Here is a 19,316-nt window from a genome sequence, read left to right as displayed (position 1 = left end):
ATTTTATTTTTTTTAATATATTTTATTGATTTTATACAGAGAGGAAGGGAGAGAGACAGAGAGTCAGAAACATCGATGAGAGAGAAACATCGACCAGCCGCCTCCTGCACATCCCCCACTGGGGATGTGCCCGCAACCCAGGTACATGCCCTTGACTGGAATCGAACCTGGGACCCCTCAGTCCGTACGAAAACTGCAGAAGTAATGCCATTTATTCATTAAAATGATTCAATTTATTTTTTAAAAATATTTTTATTGATTTCAGAGAAGGGAAAAGGGGAGAGAGAGAGAAAATCATTGGTCAGTTGCCTCCTACACCCCCAACACTGGGATCGAGCCCACAACCTGGGCATGTGCCCTGACCTGGAACTGAACCGTGACCTCCTGGTTCACAGGTGGACGCTCAACCATTGAACCATGCCGGCCAGGCTCAAAATACCTCAATTTATCTGGAGAATTACATAAGTTTAATATCAGTATAGAAGTTAATAGGGCATTTTATTTTTAAGTCTGATCCAAGACTAAAAGAGGTGTCCTTTCTTTTTAGACAAAGCCACAGAAGACCCCTTTGCTATCACTGAACTTATTGATCCAGTGAAGATATACTAGTATAGTCAATACTGAAATGCATGGCAACTTCCTGAAGAGGGCAAAAATAAAGAGAAAGTTTAAAGTGTTGCCAGTAGAAGGTGCTATAGAGGTAACAGACAACAATGGTTAGTCTAACACTGATCCAAGTAATCTTCATATCTTATTTCTGGAGAATGGAAAACTGTAGGAGTTTTCATAGTAAATCACCTAGTGAGAATTTGATCCTACAGTGAGAAACCTCTTTATAAATGCTACAAGGGCCAAGCTGCCATCCAATACTACACAAGCATATAAACTATATGAGAAGGCTCCATTGGAGGAATCATTAACACAAGAAATGTCTTCCCTCATCAGTTTAAGAGTGGGAAGAACTTATTTGACCAGCTCCCTGTTTTAAATACATTAGCATGCCAGCCTCGCTCTGTAAGTAGCCAAATTATCAATAGGATTCTCATGTCATGTGGAAGAAGTGTTGGCGCAGGAGATGTTTAAGCTTTACCTTTGCTCCTAGGATAAAGCAGGAAGTTAAATAATTTCAAAATGTGTAAAACAGACATTATTGAGATATCAAGGCTTGACAAATCACCATCACATAATCCACAAGCTCTACATATTAAATAGCCACACAGGTGAGAACCAAATTCAGGTACTCTACAAGAGTGGTAAAATGTCACTCAGCAAAAGCTGCCATTTTCTATGACAGTTTGTCAGGTGGTCAGTCTTGTATTAGCCTGGATCACTCTGCAATTGCTGTCTTGACCTTGAACTCTCACATCCGATTTGAATGAGAGCCTAGGTCCGAGGAAGTGAAAGCCAACAACCGCTTACTCAACAGTGCATTGTGTCTCTTCAGGTATACTATTATGTCTCCTTGCTTTTCAATAATTTCTTCTAAACTTGAAATAGTCCTACAAAGAATCAAAATATTAACGGGTTACATATATTCACCAATACTCATTAGTCTTTTTGCAAATGGGTCCCAACCAGTTGAAAACTGGTGAAAATACAGCATATTGCATTTGTTACCTTTTCGTAGATATTGTAAGCCAGGGCAATATCCCAAAATGAGATTCTTTCATTTGACTGGGCTTCACCACAGCTGAAAGGAGGTAGCATCAAACCTAATTCTAGCTCTGGCCCATATTGCTCAGTGGAGAGAGCTTCAGCCCACCAATCTATGGGTCTCTCTCACATTGATGTTTCTCTCCCTCTCCCTCTCCCTCCCTCCCTTCCACTCTCCCTAAAAATAAATGAAAAAATATCCTTGGGTGAGGATTAACAATAACAACAACAACAAAAAACCACCCACAAACCTAATTCTAAAGGCACAAATGCACAGTAATAATCTCCAAGTAGAATGGTTTCTAGATTTTGGTGGGGTGGGGGGTGGGAGGGAGGAAATTATTTCTCTTGCAACTTTTAGTCCCCACCCAAAGCTTACCTGAATCCAGTCTCTGAAGTAATATTGCTAGGGTAAGCATGGACTTTTTCTTCTTCAAGTATATCAGGCTGTGGTTTGGCTTTATTAAATTTTCGAACCTTCACTAAAATAATAAAGTCATTGTCAGGTTACCTAATTATAAAAAATACTTCTATTTCCATTTATTCAAATTATATGAATTGGCTATTTTCAAAAAAGGTCATATCATAAAAATGCTTCACAAAGAGAATCAATAGGTTCGTTGTTGTTTTTTATGTACTCAAACATTTGACAGTTTATCATGTGCCAAGCCTGCACTAAGCACGGGGAACACAGTGATCATTGCTATTATTGATAATAATAACCGGGATTATTTTTTTGTGGACTAAGAGCACAGAAGGCACAGGGGAACTATTTTACTGGAACTCATTCAGTTCTCAGAACCTCCCCCTTTGGTGGGTGCTTTTATTACTCCTTATTTTCTACAGTCAAGTAAAGTGCAGTCCAAGGAAGCTGGACAAGTGGCCAGGGCTCGAATCTGGGAAGCAGGGCTCCAAAGCCTCCACTGTGGACACTACCCTATAACAAGAGCTACCAGCCCAGAGAAAAATACAAATAAATCTACATTCCAGAACAGGATAAAAAGGACCATAAAGCAGAGCTTGCACAGGGGCTAGGACAGCCCTGGAAAGCAGCCCCTTACTCAGTAGGAATGATGTGCAGGTGGGGGGAGGTTCAGAGAGGAGGAAACCCGAAAGAGTGGAGAAGAAGGTGTTTTTTTTGGGGGGAGAGGGAAGGGGAAGAGCCAGAACAAATTAGGATCCTGAGAAGGGGAGTGAGTGAGTGAGGATGTGTGTAAGAGTGTGTGTATTTTTTAATGAAGTATATACTAGTAAAAGTTACACTAAGATGATTAGCTTTAACACAGAACAAGATAGCTTTAGGAACAAAACAACAACAACAAGCTATTTTACAAGGTAATATTTCAGTGTCCTAAATTTTCCATCTCCTGTCTTGAAGGAGGTGGTCAAGATTACACTTTTAGTAGAGTAGGGGCTTGGATACCGCTAGCCCACCCAGAAAAACTCCCTGCATATCAGCTTGAACTAAAAATATTTTTTACAAATAACTCAATGAGCACTAGCACAGGGTTTAAATATCTGGCAAACATTTTTCAGGGGTATTATGCAGGAGGGTTAAGTGAAGTGCTCTACTGTGTGTGTTTCATTGTCAGACATTCAAGGCAATGTCATATAGAGTGAGACAGAAACCTACCAAGGTCATCAATCAACTGAGAGCTTTAAAAGAGAAGAGACAGAAGGTTCTTAAATGATTTATCCCAAAGCAATGTTGGCCTTAATGCAATTTTGCATGCATTATTTATGTCCTTAATTTGTCGTTAGTTACTTTTTATTGTAAATGCGAGATTTACATGTCAGCTGCCTTTGAGGAATCAAACATGGGTGGTCTTTTGGGAATTTTTCGTTTTATACTGGAAAGGCTTCACTTTAATTGACAGAAACTTGTGGATGACACAACTAGAAACGAGGCTCACTGGTATCTTCCTGTGGATTTGAAATGAGAGAAGTCTGAATGTCAGCAATGAGAGATACGGACGCTCAACAGGTTCTCAGCTACATAGAAAAGCTTTGAGAACAGCTTCCTTGTTCTCAAATGAGCGGGGCTTCAAGCGGGTCTTTGTAAGAACAGCCTAGTTGTAGTTCTCACCTGTGTAGATGAGCAGACACGTCAGGGAACAGATCAGTTCCAGGGCCAGGATGGCCAGAATGAGGTCAAGATACAACCTGCTGGGCTCTGGGAAGGAATGCTGTATGCACAGCGTGAGGAGGAGAGCTGTGCTGCCTGGAGGAGGAAATAACCACAGTGTCAGCCAGAGCCCAGGTGACACCCCAGGCCATGCACACACCCAGGCCCCATTTAAACAGAGAAGTGAAGGAAGTTGGAGGATAAAAACCAAAAATCTGCTCATCTTTTGACGGAGGAATAAAGGAAAACAAAACATCAAAGAGTTAATGATGTCTCCTAATACAAATATATGAAATGGAACTTTCTTAAAAACTAAGAAATGGTTTTTTGCTTCATAGAATTATTAACAATGACATTCCTTTGGGTCATCCTTTGTGCATTGTGGTTTTTAGAAATGTGCATTATCCCAGTTCTTCCGGATTCATGGGTATTTGAGGAACCTAGTATTCATTCTGGTCACCACCTACGCTCATGGCAGACCTGCACTGCCTTCAGCAGCACTACAATGCTCCAGACACTTGGATGGAAACCCAGACATACTGCTTTCCCATCTGAAAAATGGGGATAACTATCTTTCTCACAGTGATATTGTTTTGTTTCATTTTTTAAAAATATTTTTATTATTATTGATTTTAGAGAGGAAGGGAGAGGGAGAGAAGGATAGAAACATCAATGATGAAAGAAAATGGTTGAGCAGCTGCCTCCTGCACGCCCCACACTGGGGATCAAGCCGGAAACCTGGAAATCGAACTGTGACCTTCTAGTTCAGTGATGGCGAACCTATGACACGCGTGTCAGAGGTGACATGTGAACTCATTTTTTTGGTTGATTTTTCTTTGTTAAATGGCATTTAAATATATAAAATAAATATCAAAAATATAAGTCTTTGTTTTACTATGGTTGCAAATATCAAAAAATTTCTATATGTGACACAGCACCAGAGTTGAGTTAGGGTTTTTCAAAATGCTGACACGCCGAGCTCAAAAGGTTCGCCATCACTGTTCTAGTTCATAGGTCAATGCTCAACCACTGAGCCACGATGGCCTGGCTGTCTTTTTTTCATTTTTAAAAATTTATTTTGATTTATTTCTTTTGTATTAGTTTTTTTAAAATAAATTTTTATGGATTTCAGAGAGGAAGGGAGAAGGAGAGAGATAGAAACATCAGTGATGAGAGAGAATCATTGATTGGCTGCCTGATGCATGCCCTTCATGGAAAATAGAGCATGCAACCCAGGCATGTGCCCTGACCAGGAATTCAACTGTGACCTCCTGGTTCATAGGTTGACACTCAATCCCTGATCCACCCAGCTAGGCTCTATTAGTTCTTTTAATGAACTAAAGCCATTAATTTACTCTGACCCTGGACTCCTCCTATTTAAATTTGGGGAAATAATACTTGTCATACAAACCCTGAGTTTAAAATGTATTTTAAAATGTTTTTATTTATTTTTAGAAAGAGAAAGTGAGAGGGATAGAGAGATAGAAACATTGATGAGAGAGAAACATTGACCAGCTCCTCCTGCATACCCACTACTGGGGATCAAACCAGCAACCCAGGCATGTGGCCTGATCAGGAATCAAACCAGTGACCTCTTGGTTCATGGGCTGATGCTCGACCATTGAGCCACACAGGCTGAACATTAAAATGTATTTGGATCTAAGGAACGAGGACAGATGAATTAGATAAATATTTTCAACTTATTTGGAAGAAAAGCTCCTTCTCCCATTTCCATAAAATAAATGCACTTTCCTCTCTAGAGAATAACAAAAAGTATCAGGATGAAGCTAATCAATATCCAGCAATACTCAGGGGCAGATGGGTGGGTGGTAAGAGATCAACCAAAGAAATTGTATGCATATATGCATAAACCATGGATAAGATAATAGGGTGATGAAGGTCTGGGGTTGGGGGGTGGAGGGTGGGCTCAATAGGGGAAAATAGGGGACATATGTAATACTTTCAACAGTAAAGATTTAAAAAAATATATCCAGCAATACTATCACATCTGATTTTAAAAATGGTTATACTCTTCTGATTAGCTGGAGCTTCTGTATCTTCTATGACTTACCTCTTTTTCTTCAAATAAGAAAAAGATACTTAAAGAAAAATAGAAACAAGGTGAATACCTGCCCCAATCTCTTTGATATTCTGGATCCTTATATGAGCAACATACAAGTGATGCCATCTGCGATTAAACTAAGGGTCCAATTATTTAGAAAGAGATTATGATTAAGGGTCACATTTTTAACAATTTGAAAGTCATTTTGGTGGACTCAAAATGACTATTTCCAGAAAATCACTTATGATGGAACATTATTTTGGTTATAGAGCATATAAGGTCTTTCAGTAATTAAAAAATAGATTTTTGCCCAGGCCGGTGTGGGTCAATTGGTTGAGCATAGTCCCATGCAATCAGAAGTGGCAGGTTTGATTCCCAGTAGGGTACATGCCCGGGTTTTGGGTTCAGTCCCCTGTTGGGGTGCCTTCAAGAGGCAACAGACGGATATCTCTCTCTCTTTCTCTCCCTCTCTAAAATCAATAAAAACATTTAAAAAAAGTTTTCTGCCCACCCCCTCAACCAAAAGGTGATAGTGACACCTTCTGGCCAGGAGAGAACACTACACATCAAAAGTTGAACATAAAATCAAGTTCTTCCTTAGGGAGCAAGCAGTAAATGTCGTCCCCTCCTGGATGAGCACAGTTCAGCCACCTCTATAAAATGCTGCTTTCTCTGCTAGCATGGCCCTCCATCTTCACTAAAAATGTCACCGAGTGGATGAACTTGCAGTTTGCAGTTTGCCCTTAAGTAAATGCACTAGCACAGAATAAAAATAAAAATTAAATTCTGTAATGCTGTTTTTCTGCAAGAAGTATTCATTTCTAATCCAGCTTAAAAATTTATTCCAGACTCACAATCAAAGAGGGTATTTTAAAATGACAGAAGCTTTATAATAACATTAAGGCAAAACTAATTACCTAAAGAAACTCAGCTTAATTCCATTAAGCCTTTGAAATGTCCACAACAGTAAAGAGAAGCAGGCACTCATGCATTCTAAATGCTGATCTAGCCTTCATAATTTGCTTTTCTTTCTTCGTTTTGGATAATGCATCCTATTACATAACAGTTTCTCTCTTACTGCAAGAAAAGTACCGAGTTTCATTTAAAATAAAACAATTCCCTCTTCTTATCTTCCAGGTATCAAATAGCAGCAGCATTTCTATCTCCTTGAGATGAATAAGGAGATAGAAATACATGGACACAGGAATACATGGATACCATGTTCATAATGAAGGAGAGCAGAAAATGCCACCTGAAAATATAACTCTTTGGCATAAGGATTACTTTAAGCTGATTATGTTTAAGGAACAGCAGACACCGGGAAAAAGCTCTGAAAATGGAGAAGTTATCCATTTGTAAGATTGTCTCCTTCTCTGTACCAGGAAGGGAATGATGACTCTAAATCGCAAGAAATTCTTATCAATGGAGAAGGCATCTACTTAAATCTGCTTAACAACTTTATTCTTGTTTACTTTGCTTTTCCTGGTAACCACCCATAACTGTCTCCCACCCCAGCATCTTCTTTTGTCTTTAGCTGGAGATGGTATTTAAGGTAGTGGCTTGGGCCATTTTGGGGTGTTACAGTATCCTGGGTATCTGTATACAGGAGGCATACATGTTATTAAACTTGTTTGTTTTTCTCCTGTTAATCTGTCTTTTATTACAGTGGGGGTCTCAGCCAAATACCTGGAAGGTAGAGGAAAAATGATATTCCCTCCCTTATAATAACCAACACAGATTTCAAAGGAAAATGAAGCTTATATATATTATAAGAAAAGCTTCGACATTTAGGTGATCCAAAATGTAGTGGCCACAACACATATCAGTCCCACAAAAATGAGAATCTACAGTAAGTCCTGACTTAACTTTGTGAATAGGTTTCTGTGACATTAAGTGAAACAGCGTATAAAGAAACCAATCTGACCATAGGCTATTGATATAAATAAGTGTTAAGTTCCTATGGCATCCCATCAACATTTTAACAAAATGATGCTGCATGAAATGACATTATTCAAGGACCTGCTGTATTTGATTATAAAATCAAGTTTCCAGATTTTCTTTTTGTAATTTTTGCTACTCAACGAAGCCACAGACAAGCTGAGAGAGACAATGGACTTACTTACCAGTGGAGTGTATCATTAATGCAAGTCTTTTAAGATGCCTTGTTGATCGGTAGATCATGTGATAGCCTCGGTTTCTTACTTTGCTGTGGTGATGCTGAATGTAGCGCTCAAGAAGGAAATGCAGAATCCACAAAATAACTTTTCCAAGGATTATGACCGTCTGAACTTTCAGTGGGTTGGTGTAGTTTCCTGGGCACTTGTCCTCATTTGGATCAGGGTAAGAACAAAGCACACCTGTTACAAATGCTAAAATAACAAACACAACCTGGTGGAAAGGAAAACAATAGGCTTAATATTCAATATTTCAGAAACATTATCACCATCCCACCACATACTCTTTATGCTTATAACTTTTTTGTTTTTAAGTTTCATTTAATTTGATTTTCCATCACCTTTTAGCCCCTCTCTGCTCCTCCACCGCTGCAATTACTGCACTGTTGTCCATGTCCAGGATTTCTCTCTCCTTTTTTTCCTTTTTTGCTCAAACCCTTCACCGCCTCTAAGCTTATGATTTCTGATATCCAATTTTTATAAATAAGTTTAAAAAAACACTGTATTTTTACAAACTTTAAAAAAAATATTTTTTTATTGATTTCAAAAAGGAAGGGAGAGGGAGAGATAGAAACATCAAGAATGAGAGAGAATCATCGATCAGCTGCCTACTGCACGCTGCCACTGGGGATCAAGCCCGAAACCCAGGCATGTGCACCTGACAGAATCAAACAGAGGACCCTTCAGTCCCTCAGGCCTACGCTTTTTAAAAAAATATATATCTTTATTGATTTCAGAGAGGGAGAGACATCAATGATGAGAGAGAATCATTGATCGGCTGCCTCCTGCATGTCCCACATTGGGAACCAAGCCTGCAACCCAGGCATGTGCCCTGACCAAGAATTGAACCGTGACCTCCTGGTTCATAGGTAGATGCTCAACCACTGAGCCAGGCCAACTGGGCCCACAGGCCTACGCTTTATCCATTGAGCCAAACCAGCTAGGGCTTTACAAACTTTTAAAACTAAATTTGAAGAAAAACTTGGAGATAACTTAGAAAACAAAATCGCAAATAAGAAAAAAAAATCACTTTAAATCTGATCTTAACAGAAATGGACACTTAATGTTAAAGACAGTTTCCTGCCCACTTCTCTTTTACTGAAAAGAGTAAAAAAAAACCAGTTAATTGAGTGCCTTAAAGGTAAAAGAAAAATCATGATTTTAAAAAGTTTATTTCTATGGGTCTTATTTGCCTAAAATGCATGAGTCTGCTCATCTGGAGACTTTAGAGGAGACCCGTGTCCATGTCTCTCTCAGCTTCTAGGGACCCCTGCATTCTGTCACTCATGTCTTCTTCCTCCATCTTCAGAGCCAGCAGGGTGACATCTTCAAATCTCTCTTTTCTGACTTCTATTTCCATGGTCACTTCTCTTTTTCTGACTCTGACCCTCCTGTCTCCCTCTCTTAAGGATTCATGATTACATTGGGCCCACTGTACAAACCAGAATAATCTCCCCATCTCACATCCTGACTTAAGCACATTCACAGAAGCCCCTTATCCATTCAGGTAACACATTCACAATTTCCAGGGAGTAGGAGGGGGGGAAAAATACAATAAAATAAATTTGTTTCCAGTTTCAGTGTTAAGAGAACAATAAAAACTATACAATTAGATGACAAAAAGGTAAAAGATTGGTGCCAAAATACAAGCAAACAGACATTCTCATATATTGCTGGCTGGTCAGAATTGCTATTGAAAAATCACTTGGAAATATCTTGACCCAGAAATCCTACGTCAAGGACTCTATCCCTCAGGAGGACAAGCACCAGTACCTAGCATACATGGATATGAATATTCACTGCAATATTCTCCAAATCTGCAAAACTTGAAAATTGATTATGTGTCCATCCACAATAGAATTCTTGAATAGATCAAGGTACACCCACCCATGTAGTAGAATATTACTCAGCCATGAAAGAATTAACGGAATCCCTATGCATCAGTTTGGATGGATGTCTATATGTCAGACTGAAAGAAGTAAGCTGCAGAGCAGTAGTTCCAAGTGTGGTTTCCAGGCCAGTGGCATCAGGATCACCAGGGGCCGTTTATTAATGCAAATTCTCAGGCCCCACCTCTTACCCACTGACTCAAAATATCTGGGGGCCATTCAACAAGCCTGCCAGGAAGTCTGATCCACCCTGAAGTTTGGGAAACTCTGCCACAGAGTAATAACTACAGTATTAAATCTCTTAAAGAAACTGGATAATACTGGAAACATGCCCACAATAAATTCTTTGAAGTAGAGATATGACTGAAAAAGTATGCACATTTTATTTATTTTATTTTTGTTTTAAATATATTTTTATTGATTTCAGAGAGGAAGGGAGAGGGAGAGAGAGATAGAAACATCAATGATGAGAATCATTGATCTGCCGCCTCCTGCACGCCCCCTACTGGGATCGAGCCTGCAACCCAGGCATGTGCCCTTGACCTGAATTGAACACAGGACCCTTCAGTCCGCAGGCCAACGCTCTATCCACTGAGCTGAACCAACTAGGGCTAGTATGCACATTTTAAATGTTAATAAATATAACCAATTTAATATATTTTTTATTGATTTCAGAGAGAGGAAGGAAGAGGGAGAGAAACATCAATAATGAGAGAGAATCATCGATTGGCTGCCTCCTGCACACCCTCCACTGGGGATCCAGCCTAGAACCCAGGCATGTGCCCTGACCAGGAATCAAACCCTGATCTCCTGGTTCATGGGTTGAAGCTCAATCACTGAGAAACATCGGATGAGCTTATGTATTTTTTAAGAACGTCACCTCTATGCTGTCTCAAAGACATCCTTCCTTTTTATAGCTGCATAGTATTCCATTGTGTAAATGTACCACATCTTTTTTTTTTTTAAATATATTTTTATTGATTTCAGAGAGGAAGGGAGAGGGAGAGAGAGATAGAAACATTGATGATGAGAGAGAATCACTGATCTGCTGCCTCCTGAACGTCCCCCATTGGGGATCAAGCCTGCAACCTGGGCATGTGCTCTTGACTGCAATCAAACCTAGGACCCTTCAGTCTGCAGGCTGACACTATTATCTATTATAGAGCCAAACCAACTAGGGCTGTACCACATCTTTTTAATCCACTAATCTACTGATGGGCACTTGGGCTGTTTCAGATCTTTAAAAAAAGGATCTTTTACCCTTTGAGACAGCATGGAGGGACCTGGAGAATATTATGCTAAGCAAAATAAACCAGTTAGAGAAAGATAAGTATCACATGATCTCACTTATGAAATCTAATGCATAAAAGAAGCTGACAAAATAGATCCAGAGACACTGAAGCATGCAACAGAATGAAAAATTTCAGGGGTTTTGGGGGGAGGGGTAGGAAGAGACTAACCAAAGAACTTATATGCATATATATATAAACCAATGGACACAGACAATAGTGCAGTGAAGGCATGGGAGAAATAAGGAGACATCTGTAATACTTTCAACAATAAAGATAAATTTAAAAAAAAAAGAACATCACCTCTAGATGGATCACTTTCTCGCAGCAAACTTACATGTATTAACAGGAGAAGATTTGCTATAATGACCGTAGGAAGAGGATGGAATCTGGGTCTAAAATGAGCATGTAAGGAATAATGTGAAAGATGCTGGGTGTCCAGAAGGGGGTCATCTTCAACACTTTGGGATGGATCCAAGGAACCCTGGGGTGCAGGAAAAAGGAAGCAAGCTATAATTACCACTTCCTGGATTATGTTTCTAAGACAAATTTACTGAATTTATAAAGCTTTAAAAAGCAGTATACAAGTTAGAGGCAAAAATAATACTCCCTACCTAAAGCCAATTTTGAAAATATACATAAGCCTCTAGATAACTTCTGCATACAAATTGGTGAAAACAACAATCATTAAAACAGGTAGAGGACATCTTAATTCATTCATCTTCAAACAAGGTAATACATAATGAGACTAAAGCAAATAATTTTCTTCAAGCCCTCAATACTTAGATATTGATTTACTTAACATTATTGGTATTATTGATGAAATAATTACATATGGTTGCAATTCTTCAACTATGTCTCTGTGCTCCATAAAATTCTGGAAAACTGGTGAAGGCTTTATTCAGAGGCCTTAAAACAAACTTTCAGTTATGATAGAAATATTTTAGAGCACTAATAGAAACAGAGCACCCTGACAGACCTTCCAAGGAGACTTTAGTTTGTAGATGTCAGATTCTCAATGAGAACAACCACTTGCAATGTCACTGAAGTAGTTGGGAAAAGTTCAGCTGCTACTTCAAAATCTACTTAATCATGTTTAACAGTATTGTCTTGACAGAACAGTATACTGTCCAGTCCCTGGTGCATACAATAATCTCTCAATGTCAGATTCTTAGCCAGTGTGGTTCAGTGGTTGAGCATCGATCTATGAACCAGTAGGTCACAGTTCAATTCCCCATCTGGATACATGCCTGGGTTGCAGGCTCAATCCCCAGTGGGGGGCATGTAGGAGGCAGCTGATCGCTTATTCTTTCTCATTATTGATGTTTCCATCTCTCCCTCTCCTTTCTTCTCTGAAATCAATAAAAATTTATTTTAAAAAAAGATTCTTAGGGAAAACTGTTATATAAACTTAAGACACCATCAAAAGGAGATTACATTTTCATTGGGGAGGCCAGGGGTAAAGGCATGCAGGACTAAACAACATACAATAGAATATAGTGCACAGGATACTATAGGGGAGTAATAAATTAGCAAATGAATAGCACAGATAATGCACCAAATTTAGGTTACCTAGGTATCCTAGAATGAAAGGGAAATGATGCCTTAATTTGCAAAAGGGAAGCCGGAGACTAGGATTAGGAGACAGAAGATAAGGGCTTTCTACTTTGGAAGGGGTAGAGGGTGGTATGTTGGTCACTAGGATTAATTATATAGATAATTCAGTAATGTGGGGCTTTGATTTCCAACCTCAGGCATTCAATGCTGCTCCACAGTTTTTAAAATCCTCACCCAAGGATATGGTTCCACTGATTTTAGAGAGAGAGGGAAAGGGAGAGAGAAAAACATCAATGTAAGAAACAAATGGTTGCCTCCCAAACTTGCCAGGACCACTGGGAATCAAACCCACAATCTCAGCATGTGCCCTGGCTGAGAATTGAACCCACAACCTTTTGGTGTATGAGATCACACTCCAACCAACTGGGCCACCCAGCCAGGCCACTGGTCTGCAATTTTTAACATTCAATGCCTAGACAGTTTCCTGTTTAGTTTGCCAAAAACTCATGGTGCAATTCTGATTACTTCTGTTCTCTTCAAGACTCCTTTGCCTCTGGCTCTTTCTCAATCAGCAGATGTTCCAGTTTCCACAGCTCTTTCCTTAGCTAATGTCCATGCAGCCTTCCAGGCTCAGGAGGGGCAATTCCCATGGGTAGCCTTCCTGGGCAGCCAAGCATCTGGATCATGCCATCCCGCCCAGTCTTCCCAAGCTTTTGGTGCTGACCTCCTCCCGCATACTATCCTGTGATGGTCTCTTACTTATGTCTTCCCCAGTAGACTTTATGAGACCTACTGTCTCCCCACTTCCTATGTCTTTGTAATGCCAGTACCCATGGTCGGCACTCAGCGAACAAGTGATGAATGAACGAATGTTCCAAACCTGTCCTTGCAGTGTTCCCTCACTCAGTGATGGTATCATCATAATCAGGAGAGATTATCGGGAGCTGTAGGGACAACCAGCAGTAAGTGCTGTGGTGAAGGGCAGACTCCTAAGACAAACTGCCTGGGTTCAAATGTAAGTTCTACTGCTTCCTAGCTATGGACAAGCTACTTCATCCCTCTGTGCCTCAGTTCCCTCATCGTTAAAAGGAGAATAGTTATAGCACCTGCTTCAAAGCTTTGTTGGGAAGATTAAATAAGTAACTACACATAAAAGTCCTTAGAACACTGCAAGGTACAGAGTAAGCAATCAATAAACATTAGCTACTATTACCTCTAATTCTTGCTTTTCCATTGATAATATTCATTACCATGTAATATTCATTACCATATAGTAGTCTTTATACTGTATAACATGCATTGCCATATAATACAATATTCATTACCATTTTAACTCCCAAATCTGTTCTTTCCTTTCTATTCTCACTATCTCAGTCAAGGCTCTCATCATTTTTCATGGCCTATGCTAATACCTTCCAATCTGTAGACCTTAGCAATTCTCTCACTGCAGTCAGAGTTCTTCCAAAACAAACATTCACATTTCTCTCTCCCAAACCTTGGGTACCTCCCCATTATCCGCATGACAAAGTCCAAACACTTAGTCTGGCTATGTGCTTTACAATCCATTCCCAAGTTACTTTCCAGGATTTGCCTCTCACCACCTTTCTCCCTCCCTCTTGATGCCAACTGCTGTGCCTCCAAGTAGTCTTCCTCACCTTTCAAATACCTGTCCCAGCAAAAATGCTGTCTTCTCTAATGCCTAACACTGTTCCTACTGCCCTTTTCACCTGACATTATAGTTTCCATCTCTACAAGTTTGACTAGGATCTATTTTGTATCTTCCATGTGTCTTTAAAACCTTTGCAACACATAAAAACAGTTATAATTTTTAATGTCTGTTATTTCTAGCATGAGAATGTCATTTCTGGATCAGTTTCAATGGCTCTTTTATAGCTTACTAGAGGCCCAGTGCACGAATTCGTGCACAGGTGGGGGTCCGGCTGGCCCGGCCCCAATCAGGGCGGATCGGGGCCAGGCCTGTCAGGAGGAGGAGACAGTGGGAGGTTGGTCTATCAGGGCTAGGCCAGCTGGGGGGAGGGGCTGAGGACGATTGGCCAGTGGGCTCTGCCCCCTGTTGGGGTGGGGGAGGCGGAGCTGGCTGGGGGGAGCGACCGCGGGCCAATCGGGTAGGTCAGGGCTGCAGGAGGTTGGCCGGCCGGCCCCACTCCCTGATCAGGTGGTTCGCTGGCAGCAGTGGGTGTCATAATGACCAGTCGTTCTGGTCATTATGGCATTCCAGTCACTGGCTTTTTATATATATAGATGATACTAAGCACAAGACATCAAAGTTGTTGGAATAGGTGTGCTTCATAAGGGCAGAACTCTGTATTGTATTATGTTCTTTGTAACTTTAGCACCGTATATATAGCAGGGGCTTAATGTGTGTGTGTAATGGATAAACTATAGCCCAACTTCTTGAACAGATGGGGCCTGGGAGCTTAAACTAAAGCCAGCATTGAGACCTTAACTGTAAAACAAGAATCTACAGTAAGACCTCACCTAACATCGTCGATAGGTTTTGTAACTTTAAGTAAAACGAAGTATAATGAAACCAATTTTACCATAGGCTAATTGATAATCAACCAGAGTTAAATTCCTAAGACATCTCATCAATGTTAGTTGAGGAACTATTGTACTTTTTTTTATCTTCCGTTTCATGCTCCTTCTCCTCTAGCCTGAATGGGCTTTATGGAATGCCCACAAATATACTCTTTTATCTTTTCAGAATCCAACTCATCTTTCAAGATCCAAACCCAACAAAACTCATGTTCTCTATAAAACTTGTCGAGACAGGTGTTTTCTTTCTACTTTAAAACTCCTATGAAACATAGTACCCTTAATATTTAGTTGGAATATTTCTTATGCTGCCTTGTATTATGTTCCCTGACTACATTGAAGGGGGTTGGGGCCTACAGTACAGTTTCTTCTCTTTGTCTTCCATTTAATGTTCAATAAATACATAAGGTCTATGTCAAATGACACTGTCCAATGATTCCGACAGAAAATATAGTAAATCCATACAAATAGCACCCCATCATTCTCTAATTCACATCTGCAAGTGAAAGGTAGAGGGAAGATGCCTCCTGAATACAAATAATTTCTTCATTTTCACTATTGATAACTACATTCCTACCTGTAGAAGATATCTCTTGTTTTTGCCCACACCAATAGGGGTCCTTCCAGAGGCCTGGGTGTTCATCTACCCTATTTCAGAGAAATCCCAATTTTCCTTAAGTTAGCCAGAGTTGGTTTCACTGCCTGCAATCAATTAATCTTAACAATGACTCTTTTAAGTCATTGAAGTGTCTGGGCCTATATATGGCAGATAACTTTTAGCTTTTTACTGAATAGTAGAATTCATATCCACAAAAATACCAAAGCAGGCAACTTGCTCAGACTGAAAGTGATCTAGCTATGTAATTGTTGGTGAAACAGATTTCTGGGATTGTACTCATTCTAAAACTAAAAGCTACACAGATCCAAGAACCCTGGGGTAGCTTAGCATCAGCCAAGAAGCATTTACTGCATTTTTCTAAGTCTCTCATTTTACTTAGATATTCATTTCATTTCCATACATTGTCAGTTCATGCATCCCACCCTTAAAAATTTAGAAGAAAATCAATTTTTCTTTAAATATATGAGTCTCAAATCTACTTGCAGGTTTTATAGTTAGTGTTCCATGATCTCCGCTAGGGGAAAAGGAGGAATTTTTAGTCTTATTAGAAACTGTTTGGTCATTATTTAGTCAAGATAATACAACTATGGTCGCTATTTACCGAAGAATCTTACCTCTTGTACGGCTGGAACTGTGTTTCATATGTCTTGCCTGATGGACCTCATTCAGTGATAGGACTGCAGTAATATTTCTATTAATTTGTTAATCCAAATGAATGCTTTAATGTAACTGTCAACTTTGCATTTTTGAAGGTCAATAATTTTATTTTGTGCCCATAGGGTAACTCAGTTAATTCTGGGCATAAATGTTTCCCCTAAAAATGTTTTAATATACTTAAGAAAATATTTTTTGCAATTATGCTATCACACAGTACACTGTAAAATAGGGCATTGTTTTGTTTTGTTTTTAGTAATCTGGTTTGGATCTAGCTAAGAAAGGATACTCAAAAGTCCTATCATTCCTACCAAGCCTGCCTAAATTCAAAACAGCCCATTGTTTTTCTCCAAAGTCGGTTTCCTGGTGATGATGGCCACAGGTCTGCCCGCGGGACGCTGGCTGCTCGCCTGCCCTTTGCAGCCTCGCCAGGTCCACAGCCCTTCAGAGCCAAGGCAGGGGACCCGCAGGGAGCGGAGATTCGCCCCGTGCGCCCCGCAGGAGAGAGCGGAGCCCAGCGGCCGGGCGCCCAGACGCGCAAGGAGCCAGGGCGGTCAGGCCAGGCGCTCAGTTCCGGGATCACAGATGCGCCAGCACGTGGGCTGGGCACCCGCCTGGGACCCGGCACGCGCGCAGCCACCACCCGGCGGAGACCGGGAAAACAAGGCCGCAGCCGGCCTGTCGCCGACCCCACCCCACCTAGATGCCTCCTCTGACAACCCCGCGCCCCAGGCCTGCCCCGCGCAGGAAGCACCGCCTCCCGCCGCGGACGCCGGGGGTGAGGGTGGCTTCCCCACGCAGTCTCCGCCCAGCGCGCCCAGTACAGGAAGAAGGGGATTCCGGGGCCAGCCGCCCGCCACTTGCGTGCACTCACATCTTCCAGCCTGCCCCCCGCAGCCATTTCCCGACGCTTGAGGCCGCAGCCCGGGCCAGCCCGGCCTCTCCACCTGTTCACCGGCGCCGTGGGCCCGGGAAATTGCCACCTTCAGGGATCTGCCCGCCCCCACTCCAGACACACCCGCCCTGGCGTCTGCCCCGCCTCGGGTCTCCCATGGCCCCGCCTCCTCACTTCCGATTGGTCGAGGCAGGGGGAGGGGCGTGTCCCGCCCCGAAAACCAGACCCGTGGGCCGCAGCTGCCGCGTGACCTTGGTTCCTCGGGATTCCCCCGTCTGCTCAGGTCCGCTATTGGCCAGACTAGGGCATTAAAGGATGCGTTACAAGTGCAAGAATTTAAATATTTTCGGCCGCCCCTTGCTTCTTTTTAAAACGTTTACTCTTTTCATTCTTAGTTTTTGTTTGCAGGCATAGCTCCATGCATAATTAGAACAAGTAGTAGGATTTTAGAGTTCCTATTTTTAGCTTAAAACCGGTAAAGGGGGCACGAAGAGAATAAAGATTCTAATCCCTATGACATATTCACAGATAGCACCAATGGGCAAGAGTAAAGAAACCAAATAAGTGGCCCGTCTCACAGGCTTTGCCCAGCAGTAGCTCCCTCTTCTGGCTCTGATTCGGTTTTGAATGCGCAGACTTCACCCTGTGTCAGGAGACGCTCTTTGGAGTCTGGGTCTTTCCTTGTATAACATTTCTAGGAGTAAAAAGTTTTACCCTTTTTCAACTTGAGCTGTATATTTTTTAAAATAAGTATTACCCAGGTGATGGATTATTTAGTGAATGATATTGGGAAAAGTAGCCATTTGGAAGAAAATAAAGCTGGATCACTCCCACATTCCTTAAGCCAAAATAAATTCCTCATAGTTCAGAGATTTAAACATAAAAATGAATCGACAGAACTTCTAGAAAAAAGAAATTATAGTTTTACAGTAAAGACTATTTATGCATGACCCCGAACCCAGAGGAACTAAAGAAAAAGTGTGCCCTGGCGGTTTGGCTCAGTGATAGAGCCCCGGCAGGAGGACGGATTCCTTCCCCAGGAGGGGGCATGCAGGAGGCAGCCGACCAGTGAGAGCTGGACACTCGGCATGTGCTCTGACTGGGAATGGTGATCTCCTAGTTCAAAGGTCAATGCTCAACCACTGAGCAACACCAGCTAGGCTAAATAAAAAAGGAAATAAAAGGCATTCAAATTGGAAAGAAAGAAGTAAAATAATTCAAAAAAAGGCATGATGTTACATATAAAGAATATCTTAAAGAATCCACAAAAATAGTCTTAGAGCTAATAAAGAGTTTGGTAATTCTTCAAAAAGCTAAACATAGAATTACCAGAAGACCCAGTAATTCCAATCCTAGGTATATAGTCAAAGGAATTGAAAGCAGGCGCTTGTATTGCCAATGACCATTACAGACTTGTTTACAAGAGCCTAAAAGTGGAAACAATTCATTTCTATCAATAGACAAATAGCTTTTTAAAATGTAATATACTATCCAGTCATAAAAAGGAACGAAGTTCTGATACTTGCTACAACACAGATAAACCTTGAAATTATTATGCTAAATGAAATAAACCAGATACAAAAGGAGAAATATTTTGTAATTTCACTTATATGAAATATCTAGAATAGGCAAATTCTTAGAGATGGAAAGCAGATAGAGGTTACCCAGGGCTGGAGAAAGATGGAAGTGAGGGATTATGGTTGAATGGGTAAAGATTTCTGTTTGAAAAAAAAAAAAAAGATTTCTATTTGAGGTAATGAAAATTGGAGGAAATAAATAATGGTAATTATCGAACAGTATTATAAATGTAATTAATGCCACTGAATTGTACACTTGAAATTAG

The 19,316-nt window shown here is 40.8% G+C and overlaps 1 protein-coding gene across 4 annotated transcripts; it reads right to left on the bottom strand.

Moving 5' to 3' along the window:
* Positions 1-1,121: 1,121 nt before the first annotated feature.
* On the bottom strand, positions 1,122-17,597 carry TMEM192 (transmembrane protein 192). 4 transcript variants are annotated; one of them, XM_023755293.1, is made up of 7 exons: positions 17,453-17,560; positions 13,630-13,693; positions 11,530-11,676; positions 7,964-8,228; positions 3,740-3,874; positions 2,033-2,135; positions 1,122-1,499 (listed from the first exon to the last, which is right to left on the bottom strand). In XM_023755293.1, the coding sequence occupies exons 2-7, from the start codon at positions 13,669-13,671 to the stop codon at positions 1,361-1,363; spliced, it is 831 nt and encodes a 276-aa protein (XP_023611061.1). In that variant the 5' UTR covers positions 13,672-13,693; positions 17,453-17,560; the 3' UTR covers positions 1,122-1,360. The 4 variants fall into 4 exon arrangements, with proteins under 4 accessions (XP_023611061.1, XP_006081885.1, XP_023611065.1 ...); XM_006081823.3 differs by lacking the exon at positions 13,630-13,693 and having other exon boundaries at positions 17,453-17,597; XM_023755297.1 differs by lacking the exon at positions 3,740-3,874 and having other exon boundaries at positions 17,453-17,565.
* Positions 17,598-19,316: the final 1,719 nt, after the last annotated feature.

This window comes from Myotis lucifugus, unplaced genomic scaffold (genome assembly GCF_000147115.1).
Source record: "Myotis lucifugus unplaced genomic scaffold, Myoluc2.0 scaffold_1, whole genome shotgun sequence".
Lineage (NCBI taxonomy): Eukaryota > Metazoa > Chordata > Mammalia > Chiroptera > Vespertilionidae > Myotis > Myotis lucifugus.
The sequence above is the reverse complement of the archived record's forward strand: the minus strand, read 5'-3'. Positions and strand labels throughout refer to the sequence as shown.

Coding starts and splice junctions, on each gene's coding strand:
- TMEM192 (XM_023755293.1), bottom strand. CDS start 13,671: ATGATGATACCATCACTGAGTGAGGGAACACTGCAAGGACAG. Junction 3,875..7,963: donor ATTAATGATACACTCCACTG/GTAAGTAAGTCC, acceptor TTCCTCCTCCAG/GCAGCACAGCTCTCCTCCTC. Junction 1,500..2,032: donor ACTTCAGAGACTGGATTCAG/GTAAGCTTTGGG, acceptor GATTCTTTGTAG/GACTATTTCAAGTTTAGAAG.